General features: G+C 27.5%; 1 protein-coding gene across 2 annotated transcripts; it reads right to left on the bottom strand.

The window, feature by feature from the left end:
- Positions 1 to 212: 212 nt before the first annotated feature.
- On the bottom strand, positions 213 to 12639 carry LOC127279166 (polycomb protein Asx). 2 transcript variants are annotated; one of them, XM_051301366.1, is made up of 6 exons: positions 11976 to 12639; positions 10304 to 10563; positions 8083 to 10209; positions 6938 to 7780; positions 4358 to 4621; positions 213 to 2909 (listed from the first exon to the last, which is right to left on the bottom strand). In XM_051301366.1, exons 1-6 carry the CDS (start codon positions 12232 to 12234, stop codon positions 2490 to 2492), a joined length of 4173 nt encoding a protein of 1390 aa, XP_051157323.1. In that variant the 5' UTR covers positions 12235 to 12639; the 3' UTR covers positions 213 to 2489. The 2 variants fall into 2 exon arrangements, with proteins under 2 accessions (XP_051157323.1, XP_051157324.1); XM_051301367.1 differs by having other exon boundaries at positions 4388 to 4621.
- Between the last annotated feature and the right edge of the window lie 655 nt (positions 12640 to 13294).

Here is a 13294-nt window from a genome sequence, read left to right as displayed (position 1 = left end):
ATTTTTCTGTCTACCAGACAATTTTTTTTGTTTTTCCCTGATATTTTCGAATTTTGTTCTTTTTTTTTATCAAATGTGAATTTTATTTTTTTTTAAAATTAGATAAATAATAATTTGATCAAACAATCAACAATTAGTTAATTTGCAAATTATTAGTAAATTGTTAATAAATAATAATTAAAGGACGGGTGTTGAATATATTTAATAATCAATTTAAAGTTAGAACGAATATGATTTTATTTACATTTGAGCGATGAATACACATTATCTTGCCGTTCAATTATCGTAATATTCATTAATAGTTAAAAAATAAATGGCAATTATTAATACACGTGTGTAAATGAATGAAACGAATCACATTTTTTTTTTTTTAAGATACGTATTTCGCAAAAAACTGTAACAAAAATTTGTGAAAAATAAAAGACGGATGATTCAGCGAGTTTGTTCTATGTACAAATTGTGTTTGAATTAAAACTTAAACTAGTATAGTCTTGAATTTCTTTTTTTCTTGTTTTCTTTACGAGTCTTGGAGAATTTACGGAGAATTAAGAGAACTTTCTCAATTATTTTTTTTTCTCGAGGAAGTAACACGGTTCAGTTAAACTATCAAACTTCACCTACTGCTTATGATAAAGCTTAAATGCTAACTTCTCTACGTGTAAGTAGTTCCTTACAAAAGATTTTCCTGGTGATTTCACAAAAAAAAAATGAATTTAAAAATTAGAAAAATCTCTTGACAAACTTAATTGAGAATCAAAATTCATGACAATAAATAAATAATGAAATTGCAACTTAAAGTGATGTCAATGGAAGACGATATTGAGTTAAACTGTAGTAGACTTTTTTTCCTAGTGTCTAGGGATACAAGTTTTTTCTTAAAATTTTTCTTGAATTTTTAATATTTCTTAATTTTAATATTTTAACATATTTAAATCACATTTGTTAATATTATGCCGTATTGTATTAATTTATAATATCAATTAATTTCTGTTTTGCTTATTATGCAGATCCGATATATATATATTGTAAAAAAAAAATATTATTTCGAGTTTGAACATTTCAAACTCGATCGTCAAAATAAATTATTATAATAATAATAAATATATACAAGATTCATTATAAAAACTTACATCAAATTAAACTTATCAATTAAAAATTATGCTTTCAACTTAAAAAGTAGCTTAAAAATATTTTTCAAAGTGGTGGGCGAGACTTATAATTATTTTTTGTCAAGGTATAAAAATTAGACTTCACAAAAACACACACAATGTTTTTTTTTTTAAAAAAAAGGAATATAAAACAACTTACTTTATAATAATACATTAAAAATAGACTATTTTGATTAAAATTCAGTTTTGCTTAATAAGAACGATCACGATCGTATTAAAAAACAAAACAGAAGAACATCACATTTTTTAACAAAATCTCAATTTCTTTTTCCTGTATCCCAGACACTCTTGAAAAATTCAAGAGATTTCGACTCAGAGTGTCGAATTTACTTTTTGTTTTTCTTTTAAAATATCTAAAAGCTACCATCTGCAATTTCCAGACAATTACTAAAATATATATATATATATATATATGTATATATGCCTCAATTCTACACAAATCTAATATAGATAATAAACAAATTGAAGCTCATTATTTACATGTAAAAGTTGAAAATCTTCAATGACAATAAAGTATTTGAGATTATAATATATAAGAGAATATTCAAATGGTTTACATTATTGTTCCTCAAAATTTATTACGAAAAAAAAAATGATGAAAAAAAAATTCGCTGTGTCTATTTAAAAAATAATTTATTTAATTTTTCAATATTTAAAATTTAAATTTCCAAATAAAAATTAATATATATTTTTTTGGATTGCATATTAATTAATTTAAATAACATTTCAGGTAAATTTAAAAAAAAAATTCTATTGTCATCGGGTTTTATAAGCGTAAAAGAGAACACGCGTTCAACAAAAAGAAGAAAACTCCCTTTTTCCATCTTGAATTTAGATTTAAAAATTCAAGAAATATTGTCATGGATTATAAAACTAGAACTAGTCCAAAAATCCATGACAGGATCTTATAAAATAAAAGTGGGGTATTTCAAGAAGACAGATCCACAATTTATACCTTCTGCAATAAAAAAAAAACAACAAAATATTGGTTTTGTTAAAAAAAAAAAAAAAATTGGCAATTTTTAAAATAAACGAGCTAAATAGCCAAAATCCCGCATTTATCCCGGTAGCAAAATAGACACAGCGAAAAAAATGATCAAATAAAAATTAAAAAAAAAAACATTTTGAGGGAGAATAATGCGTTCCAATTGAAATTATTGGCAAAAAGCTTAATAGTTAATATTGAAAATACATAAAACTGATAAAATTGATCCGGCACTCTGATTCCAAGTTCTTGGAATATGAGTTTAAATATTTTTTTTTCGTTTTAATAAGGGAAAATTTATCAAGAAGAATTTTTTTTTTATCAAGAAAAAATGATTAACGAATGAGACAAGTAGCGCAAATACGTTGAGGCCCAATACAATCGTCGTGACAAAAAGCACCGCATTGACGACAAATTACCATTGCTCCTCGCATATTGCATTCCCATGGTGGAGGTGGATCGCCTCCCATTATTACGCCCGGTGCTCCTGGTTCAGCGCCGCCACCTCCTCGTCCATCGAGAGCACCTCTTGCTTTCAATGTGACGGCTTGATGAGATCCCTCGCCTGCACTGGCTGGTCTTCCACGCACAAGATGTACGCCAACTCCCATTCCCGCTATTTGCGGTGGTAAGGGTGGCGCTGACGATGCACGTGGTGCACTATCACCAACGCCAGTTCTCTGCACAAGAATATACTGACCAAGACCTCCGTTTCCATTTGAATTTATTTGTGTCACTGCATTGCTCTCAGTCACCTGTAAAACAATTTTCATCCGAATCAAATAATGCATTTGTAAAATTACCTTCCACTGGAAAAATAAATTAAATTTCAACATTTCTGTCATTTAAATCTTGAAGGCTAAAAAAATTTCAAGACGCTACAAAATTAGTAATAAACTCTACATTTAAAAATTTTACACAACTAATTCTATAAAAAAAAATGCATATTAAAAAATTACCTTTTTATTTTATTTTTTTTTTTAAACTAAAAAGGTAATTTTTTATTTTCGTTATCTACTGTGAGAAGTGTATAATTTATAATAATTTTGTGAATGAAAAAATCAGTAATATAAAAATAAATAAAAAAAAAGAGATACTTTTTATTTTCACTTTCTATCCTTCCAAAAAATCGAAAAAATAATTCAACTTTAAACAATTGAATACTTCAAAATAAAATCCTACACAGTAAATTGCAAACAGGTAAATTTTACATTGTTAACGAAAAAAATCTACACAATTAAATTTAAAAACTATAATTAATTAAAATTCTAAACAAATATTATATAAATCTACAAAATAAATTGTACGCTGGAAAACTCTACACAATTAAATCTGCACAAGTAAATTCTACAATTGGAATTTTTTTTTTAACTATATTATTAAAATTTATTATAGAAATTATACTTTTTCAAATTCATTTTTTATATCCAACACAGTTGGCATCTCTACTTTTGTTTTAATTGAAACAAAAAGCAGAGTTACCATGTCAAATTAATTAATTGTGTAGAGTTTTTCTTTCAGAATTTTTATTGTGTATTGCATTAGAAAATATGTACATTTAATTTTAAAAAAATTGTGTTTTTTCTCCTTTATGCAGCTGTTTTAAATAGTTAGTATTTGCTCAATTGTTTTAAGAGACACATGAATATTTTCCACACTGAACTTATAAAAATTTGCATTTAAAAAAAGTTTTACTAAATCAAATTTTTTAAATAGTAGATAGAATCATCGATTCTCCATTTGTCTCAAATTTTATTTGTACGAAAATTCGAAATTAAGTTCATTAAGGATAATATTCATGCATTTCTTTTAAATTCCCAATTTAGAAAGAAAAAAGATAACTTCGTGAAACAAAGAAAAGATTTAAGAGAATAAACTAAATATTTGATTAGCAACTCGATATAGATGATTATTTATTAAATTATCTTAATTAATTAAGATAGAATTTAATTTTAATACTTGAATATTAGTCGATAATCAAAAATTTTATAAATTATAAAGAATAATTATAAGAAAATTTTTGATGAAAATATGTCCGTGATAAAAGATGTCTTAGAGAAAATAGAAAATTCGACAAAAGAATAATAGAAAAAAGAAAATTAAATAAAAGAAAAAAAAATTAAAGAATATGTAGAAAAATATTGTGCCTAATAATATTTGAAACTATTTAAAAATGTTAGATAATAATCAAAATGAAATTTACCAAATGTTTTCTTTTAAGCAGAGTTCTTACCTCTGCAGGCGCCGTTTGACGAGCAGTGGTAAAAACATGTCTCAGCATAACAGCTTGACCTTTCGTTTGCTTGTTATGTGAGTTCAATTGTTGGGATTTTTGTGCTTTAACAGTAGTTATTGTTCTGCCACCTGATTTTGTTGTTGTGAAAGCACCATCGCCTCTTGCCAGTAAACTGGGCGGCGGTTTCAAATGCGCTTTCAATTGATCTCGATTTGGCGAACTTTGTATAACCTGGCAAATAAAATACAAATTTTATTAAAATAGATATTTTTCAGATACTTAATTAAGTTTAAAATTTGGGAAAATTGAAACTTTAATCAATCAAAATTTTGTATTTCGCATAATATAAAACACAAATCAATTAAAATTCGGATAATTTGAAACATAAAATCGAATAATTTTTAAATAGATTGAAATTTCTTTAATTTTAAGTTTCGTTCGATTGAAATTTGTTTTAATCAATAAAAATGAGAATTGATTAAAAAATGTATCACATTAAATTTGAATCGATTAAAAATGAAATAGAATGAATTTAATTAAATTAAAATTTGAATGAATTAAAATTTAAGGGTCATTCCATTATATTTCACCTAAAGTCGTTGCGGCCTAATTTTTAAAAAACTTGGTACTTTCAGAAATGATTCTTTATTATATTTAGGAAACGAAATAAAAAGAATTAAGTTTAAATTTTTATTATTTATCTCAAAATATGTATTTAAAGTGGACAAGGTGCGGAAAAATGTCACCTTTTTAGCATTTAGAAACTTTTTTTAAAAACATAGAAAAATTGTTAAAAGTGTAAAAAAAATTATTTTTTCTTGTTTAGAATCGATTAATTATCTATTTTTTAATGATTAAAGTAGTAAATAAATTAAAATAATATATAAAATAAGTTTTCAAAGTTGGTCTGTCAAATAACCTAATTTTGGGATTTTTATTAATTAATTATTAAAAAGTGGAATTATTAAATAAAATAAAAACTCACTGAATGTAAAGTATTTGCGGTGAACTTTCAAATTTTCTTAGCACTTTTTACTTTTTCCATTTATAAATGTAAAAAATCTTGAGTCGAAAATTGGCACTTTGTTGATTTTTCCGATTTTTAATCGCTTGTAACTCTTTTGGTGCAAAATAAAAACTTTTGAAACCCGGCGGAATATTTAAGTTAAATCTAAATAAAAACTCACTGCAATTTTTGTGATGGATTTTGATCAAGATTAGAAGAAAATTTAATTCCAAAATTGTACGTATATTTCCAGGTTAATGTATGTAATTTTTCGTCTTTGAAGTAGTGGCCCAACTTCAAGTTTAAAAAAATTACATACATTAACCTGGAAATATACGTACAATTTTGGAATTAAATTTTCTCCTTATCTCGATCAAAATCCATCACAAAAATTTAAGTGAGTTTTTATTTAGATTTAACTTAAATATTCCACAAGGTTTCAAAAGTTTTTATTTTGCACCAAAAGAGTTACAAGCGATTAAAAATCGGAAAAGTCAACAAAGTGCAAATTTTCGACTCAAGATTTTTTACATTTATAAATTTAAAAAGTACAAAGTGCTAAGAAAATTTGAAAGTTCACGACAAATACTTTACATTCGGTAAGTTTTTATTTTATTTAATAACTCCACTTTTTAGTAATTAATTAATAAAAATCCCAAAATTAGGTTATTTGACAGACCAACTTTGAAAACTTATTTTATATATTATTTTAATTTATTTACTACTTTAATCATTAAAAAATAGATAATTAATCGATTCTAAACAAGAAAAAATAATTTTTTTACACTTTTAACAATTTTTCTATGTTTTTAAAAAAAGTTTCTAAATGCTAAAAAGGTGACATTTTTCCGCACCTTGTCCACTTTAAATACATATTTTGAGATAAATAATAAAAATTTTAACTTAATTCTTTTTATTTCGTTTCCTTAATATCATAAAAAATCATTTCTGAAAGTATCAACTTCTTTAAAAATTAAGCCGCAACGACTTTAGGTGAAATATAATGGAATGACCCTTAAACATTTTCAAATTTGAATAAATTTAAATTTAGATCGATTACAATTTAAAATTTGTCCTAAATAATAATATCGATAACAAATTTTGATAAATTCAAGATTTTATCAATTGAATCATTTATAGGAAAAATGAAAATCTGTAATTTTTTTTTTTTTAAATTAATATAAATTCAATTAATGTTTTTACATGGTAAATTTAATTTTTTTTTAATACTACATTTACAAATTAATCGAATCATGAGAAAAGTAACGAATCATCGAAAAAACTGAAATAGAGGTAACCAAATTTTAAATAAAATTTTAATCATTTTCTATATTTTCCTTTTATTAATAAAATTGTTACTTAAAAAACAATATAAAAATTTAAACAATGCAAATTATTCAAAAAAAATTTTAATCAAGAAAAAAGAAAAATTAGGAAAAAATCAGGAAATTTTGAAAATGATATTTTGCGGTCACCCTGTAATTTTTATATTTAATTTTTGATGATCATTTAAAATAAAACATTTTGAAATGAAAACTCACCGCTTGACAAATTTGATAACTGCGCTCCAAATTAACAGCACCAGGTGGTTCCTTCGTGGAACTTCTAGCTCTTCCGCCCTGTTCTTTGTTACTAGCCCTCGACCTCTGTCCACCTTGTGCCGATCTCGAGGGTCTCGAACCCACTGTCACAACCGGATATTGCTGTGTCTGTTGTTGTTGTTGCTGCTGCTGCTGTTGCTGTTGTGATTGTAAAGTTGCAACAATTTGTCTCGATTGTGCAGCAATTGGCGTTTGATGTTGAATGACAATCGCATTTGTTCCATGATTTTGATGTTGAACAGTAACAGCATTTTGTAAATTGTCCTGCGTTGGATTTTGTTGAACGCCATTTTGCAAATTATTGTGAATAACATTATTTTGCGTTCCAATTTGCACTATTTCCTCATGAGGCCTTACAATACTCACTTGCTGCTGTTGTTGATTGTGTTGAATCTGAGTGGGAATTGCATTTGTTGTATTTAAATTTTGCGGCGCTCCATGACCCGAGTGAAAACTCGTTTGAACAAATCGTATTGATTGCAATTGTGGGAATGCTATGATTGGTGAACTTTGTGTTGGTAAATTTTTCATAAGACAATTCGTAACTGGCGTTCCAATTGCCAAGGTTTCTGATTGAAAAGGCGTACTTTGCACCACTGGCAATTGAATGCAATTAATTGATTCCGTATGAGCTTCCGAAGTGATGAACTGAGATGGATTTGTTGAGTCAGTGGTCGTTGATGTGTCGCCGCATTCATCGTGAGTTGTTACCGTGATATTGGCGGCTACTGATCCATCGAGCGATGTAACCAGTGGCAATGATACTTGAATTTCTTCCTGAGCCTGTGAACAAATTATTAATTACAAAAATTAAATTACAGGCTTCTGGATTCTAAAAAAAAAATTTCATGGAAAATAGAGGACTGAAAATTTAAAAATAGGGGACTTTTAGGGTACTGTGAAAATATGACACTGAAGTTACCAATGTTGATTCGACGAAAAGAATTTTTTTTTCCAAGATTGAATTTTTAAATAGGATACTTTTAGGTACAATAAGAGAAAAAGGAAACTTTTAGGAAAAATAGTGGACGACTATGAAACCCGAAATTAAAATTACAAAATAAATTAAGAAAAATTGAATTTACCCTAGCATTAGGATTGCTAACTGCTCCAACATTTGGATCAACAGCCCAGCTGCATTCCAACATTTCGGAGCAAACATAATTATTTGCCTCTCGTAGAGCTTCGTCTTCATTTCCAACAGTTAGATGTTCAACTTCCTGTACATCTTCCACGGGTCCTGAGATGACAGAAGTTTCCGCCTCTTCCTCACCAGTTGAACCAATTTCCATTCCCTCTAAAATTGGATATATTATTTCCTCCGGACAACCGGATATTTCTTCATAAGCCTCTCTCATTTCACCGCGAACTTCCAATTCATGAATACGTTGCAATGTCTCGATATCGATTTCCATTCCCTCGGGAAGTTGTGATTCCGGATCTGTACAATTTTCATTTGATCCTTGCATATCTGTTTGAATATCTGATTGTATTTCATTCTGCATATCAGCCTGCATTTCAACTTGCAGCTCCGTTTGCATATCGTTTCGTAATTCCTGTTGTATTTCATGATGCATTTGTTGTTGAACTTCATGCTCTACTTCGTGTTGAATTTCATGATGAATTTCCTGATGCATCTCATGTTGAATCTTATGATTCATTTCATGATGCATCTCGTGATGAATTTCCTGATGCATTTCATGATGAATTTCCGGATTCATGTCGTGTTGAATTTCATGATTCATTTCATGATGAATTTCTTGATGTATCTCATGTGGAATTTCACGATGCATCTCATGATGAATTTCCGAATTCATTTCGTGAAGAATCTCTTGATTTATTTCATGATGAATCTCTTGATTTATTTCATGATGTATTTCTTGATTAATTTCGTGATGAATTTCCTGATTAATTTCGCGATGCATTTCCTGATTTATTTCGTGATGAATATCTTGATGCATTTCATGATGAATTTCTTGATTAATATCGTGATGGAGCTCTTGATTTGTTTCATGATGAATTTCATTTTGTATCTCTTGATTGATTATCATTTCAGACTCATCTGCCATGAGATCTTGTGGTGAAGTTGAATTATTTTCGCACTCGAGTTGATAAATTTGTTCAGCAGTGAGTTGAGAAAATTGATCTTTATTAAATTGATGAATTGGTTGCTCTTCTGATGTTTGTGATAATTCTTCCGAGGTTTGAGAAATTTCATCAGACAAACATTCAATTTCTTCATTAGGATTTGGATTTATATTTTGCATTTTGTCCCAATCGGGAATTTCCTCGTGAATTTGTATATTTTCATCTTGTACTTGTAATTCGATTGTTTGGGGAATTTCTTCATTTTGTGAAATTTCACAATTCTGTGAAATCTCAATACTATGTAAAATTTCATCATCTTGAGAAATTTCTTCAGTTTCTTCAATTTGCTCCTCTATTTCTTGATTCACTGGTTTAATTTCTTGATTCTTTTGTCTCGATTCATTCTTTTGTTTCAATTCTTGATTCTTTTGTCTCACTTCCTGTCTCAATCTCACTTCATGATTCTTTTGCCTCAATTCATGGCCCTTGTGTCTCATTTCCAAACTTGGAGCTACTTCTTGATTTTCTGGACAAACTTGTTCAATAACTGGAACTTCATGATGAATTTCTGTTGAGACAATTTCGTCTTGTTCTGTTGGCTCTTGAACAGAATTTTTTATGATTTCATCGGGATTTATATTTACATTTACTGATTCTAAATTCTCATCCTCCAAAATTTGTACAGTGACATTATACTCGGGTAAATTTTGTTGAATATCCTGAGCACTGGGAACATTATCAGGAACGTCAACAATTGTCTCCGGAACACAAATATTTTCCTCCATTTTCTCTTCTGTAACAGTGGTAAGACAACGGGTATTTTCTGGTATTACTTGATCCACATTCATCTCGGGCCGCAAACGAAGACTCGAACGTGTCACTGCACCAACTGATCTCGGTTCAGTACAATGGAATCCTGATCTTAATTTTGGTTCTCGTTTTTCGCCCCAAATTGGCTCGAAGTGTTTCAATTTCCATGGATCCAATTTATTCTTGTCTCTTTCTGCTTCCATTTTCAAACGTTGCTGATTCTCGGGAGTGAATTCACCTTCTGCGAGTCGTTTTCGCCATTCCAAGCAGGCCCTTGCGAAAAATTCATTATTCAATCCTGAGATGGCTGCATCCTTTAAGAAAAATTTAACATCGATATAGAAATTATTGTATATTGTATAAAATTATTCAGAAACGTTTCTATTTATTGATTAAAATTCTTTTTACCTGTCTGTCGACTGATGGTAATAATTGGGCAAGTTTTCTTTGATATAAAGGAGGAAGGCCTTGAAATGTGTGCCTATTTAGTAAAGCACGTAAACTCGTACTAGCGAGAATACTAGCTGGAGATTCGAGATCAACTAATCCTGCTTCCAATTGTGCTGCCGCTGATAACCTTTTAGTAGAACGTCTTCGTCCTGACTTTAAACTGAATCCTGGCAAACTGGCTAATACTTCTCGCATCGTGGCAGCAGGTTCTTCAACAACTATAATTCATTTTTATTTTTTTTCAATAATTTCTTTAAATAATTTTCTTATCAATATAATTGGAATCATCCAACATAATTGGAAGATTTATTTTTATATTAAATATTCAAAATTGACATTGAAAATATTTAATCAAACTATTAGTTGAAATTGAGATATTTACGATGCTGAAATTCACAACGTTTATGATCAACAATTTTTAAAGATTTTTGAATTATATTTTTTAAAAATAACTAAATCGCAAAAGATTTTAAATTTGAAATAAATTTTTTGCAAAATTAAATTGCTGTAGTTATTTTTAGTTTCTGACAACAATTATATTATCAAGTTTTTATTTGAAATTTTTTTAAAAATATTAAAATTATTAAAAATAATTGAATTTTGGAAAAGTTACAGTTGAAATTTCCAGAAATAATTGAATTTCAAAAGTTTTTTTTATTAAACAATGCTTTCAGATAATTTAATTTTTAAAGAATATTATAAAAATTATTAAAAATAATTGAATTTTGAAAGAGTTACAGTTGAAATTCTTAGAAATAATTGAATTTCAAAAGATTTTATTAAATTTCAGACAATAATTAAATTTTACAGAATTGGAAATAATTTATTAGATATAATTTTAAACAATCTATTTTAAAAATAAAATAATTTGCATTTTATAAAAATTAAATTTCAAATAATTTTGAATTTTCGAAGATTTAAAATTCAGATTTTTGAAAATAATTGAACATTAAGTGATTTTTGTTTAAAATTTTTTAGAAATTACAGACAAAAATTGAAATTCAAAAGTTTTAATTTGAAAAAAACTTCCAGACAATTGGAGTTTTTAAGATTATTATAAAAATAATTGAATTTAGGAAAAATTATAGTTGAAATTATTAAGTTTCAGACAGTTTTAGATGGAAAAAATTATGAAATTTTTGAAAATGATTAAATTTGTGAAGAATTTTATTAAAATTATTAAAAATAATTAATTTGGAGAAGAATTTTAGTTAAAAATTTGTTAAATAATTGAAATAAAGGAGATCTAAAGAAGATCTGCATTCTATACTAAAAAAACACGAATTTCGTTTTAAAATTTTTATAAAAACTGTAAAGAAAAGTCGTATAAATCCAAGGCCTGTGTTATTATACATAAACTTTTTTTTACGATACACGTCATGCGTGTGAATGTAAACATTATTTTGACATAACCAAGAAAATTTTACAAGAAATGTTCAAACAATATGAAAAATTTCAAAATGTTATTAAATTTACAAACAAAAGAATAATTATCAATAGTATTCAATTATCAAATTAAAGAAAGACATTTATTTATATTTTTTCTATCTGTTCTTGAATAAACAAAAAAAAGTTTCAAATTCGATAGAAATAGAAATAAACAAAAATACATGTTATTGTTTATAATTACCAGAATTAATATGCGGTATATTATTGACAGGCGAGGGTGGATCGTTGGGAGGTGGTGGTGGCAAGGGTTTGACGACAATGCGTGGCAAAGTACGAGAATTTCCAGCTGCAATTGTTGTGTTTTTTCTTCGTCGTTTAGCTTGTTGACGAAGTGCATGTTTAATGACTTTTTTACTATGGACCATGCTCGAATAACCAGAGCATCCTGGCCCAGTTTCACCACCCCCATCCCCCTTAACAACGTCGATGTCCGCCTCCATGGTTCAACAAGATGCTACCATCACTCTTATTGTAGTTAAAAACATTTGTGAATTTAATCTTGATTCATTGCAATATTGTTTTGTTGTTCATTTCGTTGAATGTTGAACTCTAAATAAAGACTCACGAGAAAATTTCCATCACGAGCTCAAATACAAGACACAATAACATTGTCTTTCTACGACTTTCGGCACTGCATTTCGCGAGTTAAAATCACTGAACGAGGTTAGGTTCTATGTAAACTTATAATCTAAGACTTTAATGACGAGAAAAATAATTTAATTTCGATACTTGTTGATTGAAAAAATGCAAGTTTTGTCAAAAATTAGACAAACAAAACACCTATTGAAAGAACTTGCGTGTTATGTCTCGGCCATATTTACCTATTTTTTTGAGAACTGAAAAAATCCCTAGAGAAAAATTGGACAAATTCTTTATTTTTATTGACTTTTCTACCAATTGCGTGCTTGTAGAGTTCGACAATTGAAGAGTATCCTTAAGGTCGTTTTCTGATTGGTCAATAGTAAAAAATTGTATTCCACCTGGTGGTAATTATATAAACTATATTTTATTCTGCTAAAGGATAAAATAACCTTAAATAATTTTTTTTATAAACAATATAAACTAAAATTATTAAAATAATACGAACAGTACTATAAGTATAGTAATTAACTAGTATTTGTACTATGAATGTTATCTACTGAATGTAAGGGTTTAATTTTCTTAAAATAATGTTTTTATGTGAAAAAATCTTTTTTTTTTATTTATGTTTATTGTTGCATTTTAAATTAGTTTTTGAAAATATTGGATATAATTTAACAATGTTTAAGAGTTTTAATTTAGAAAATTACCATTTTTTTTTTGTAGGAAAAATGAATATTATCTCAAGAGTCACACAGCATTTAACAAATAGTTTATTTTCAAGAGTAATAGTAAAAAGTAACGAGGCACACAATATTCACAGTTTATGCAATAAAATAACAAGAATTGGAGAAAATGTACAACAAAGTTCTATAAATTCAGGATCATTGTTACAACCAAAATTACCACTTCTTCATCAAT

This window comes from Leptopilina boulardi, unplaced genomic scaffold (genome assembly GCF_019393585.1).
Source record: "Leptopilina boulardi isolate dan_hultmark-lab unplaced genomic scaffold, ZJU_Lbou_2.1 LbouV2_214, whole genome shotgun sequence".
In the NCBI taxonomy this organism is placed as follows: domain Eukaryota; kingdom Metazoa; phylum Arthropoda; class Insecta; order Hymenoptera; family Figitidae; genus Leptopilina; species Leptopilina boulardi.
Note: the sequence above shows the minus strand (reverse complement) of the source record. Positions and strands in the feature narration are given on the sequence as shown.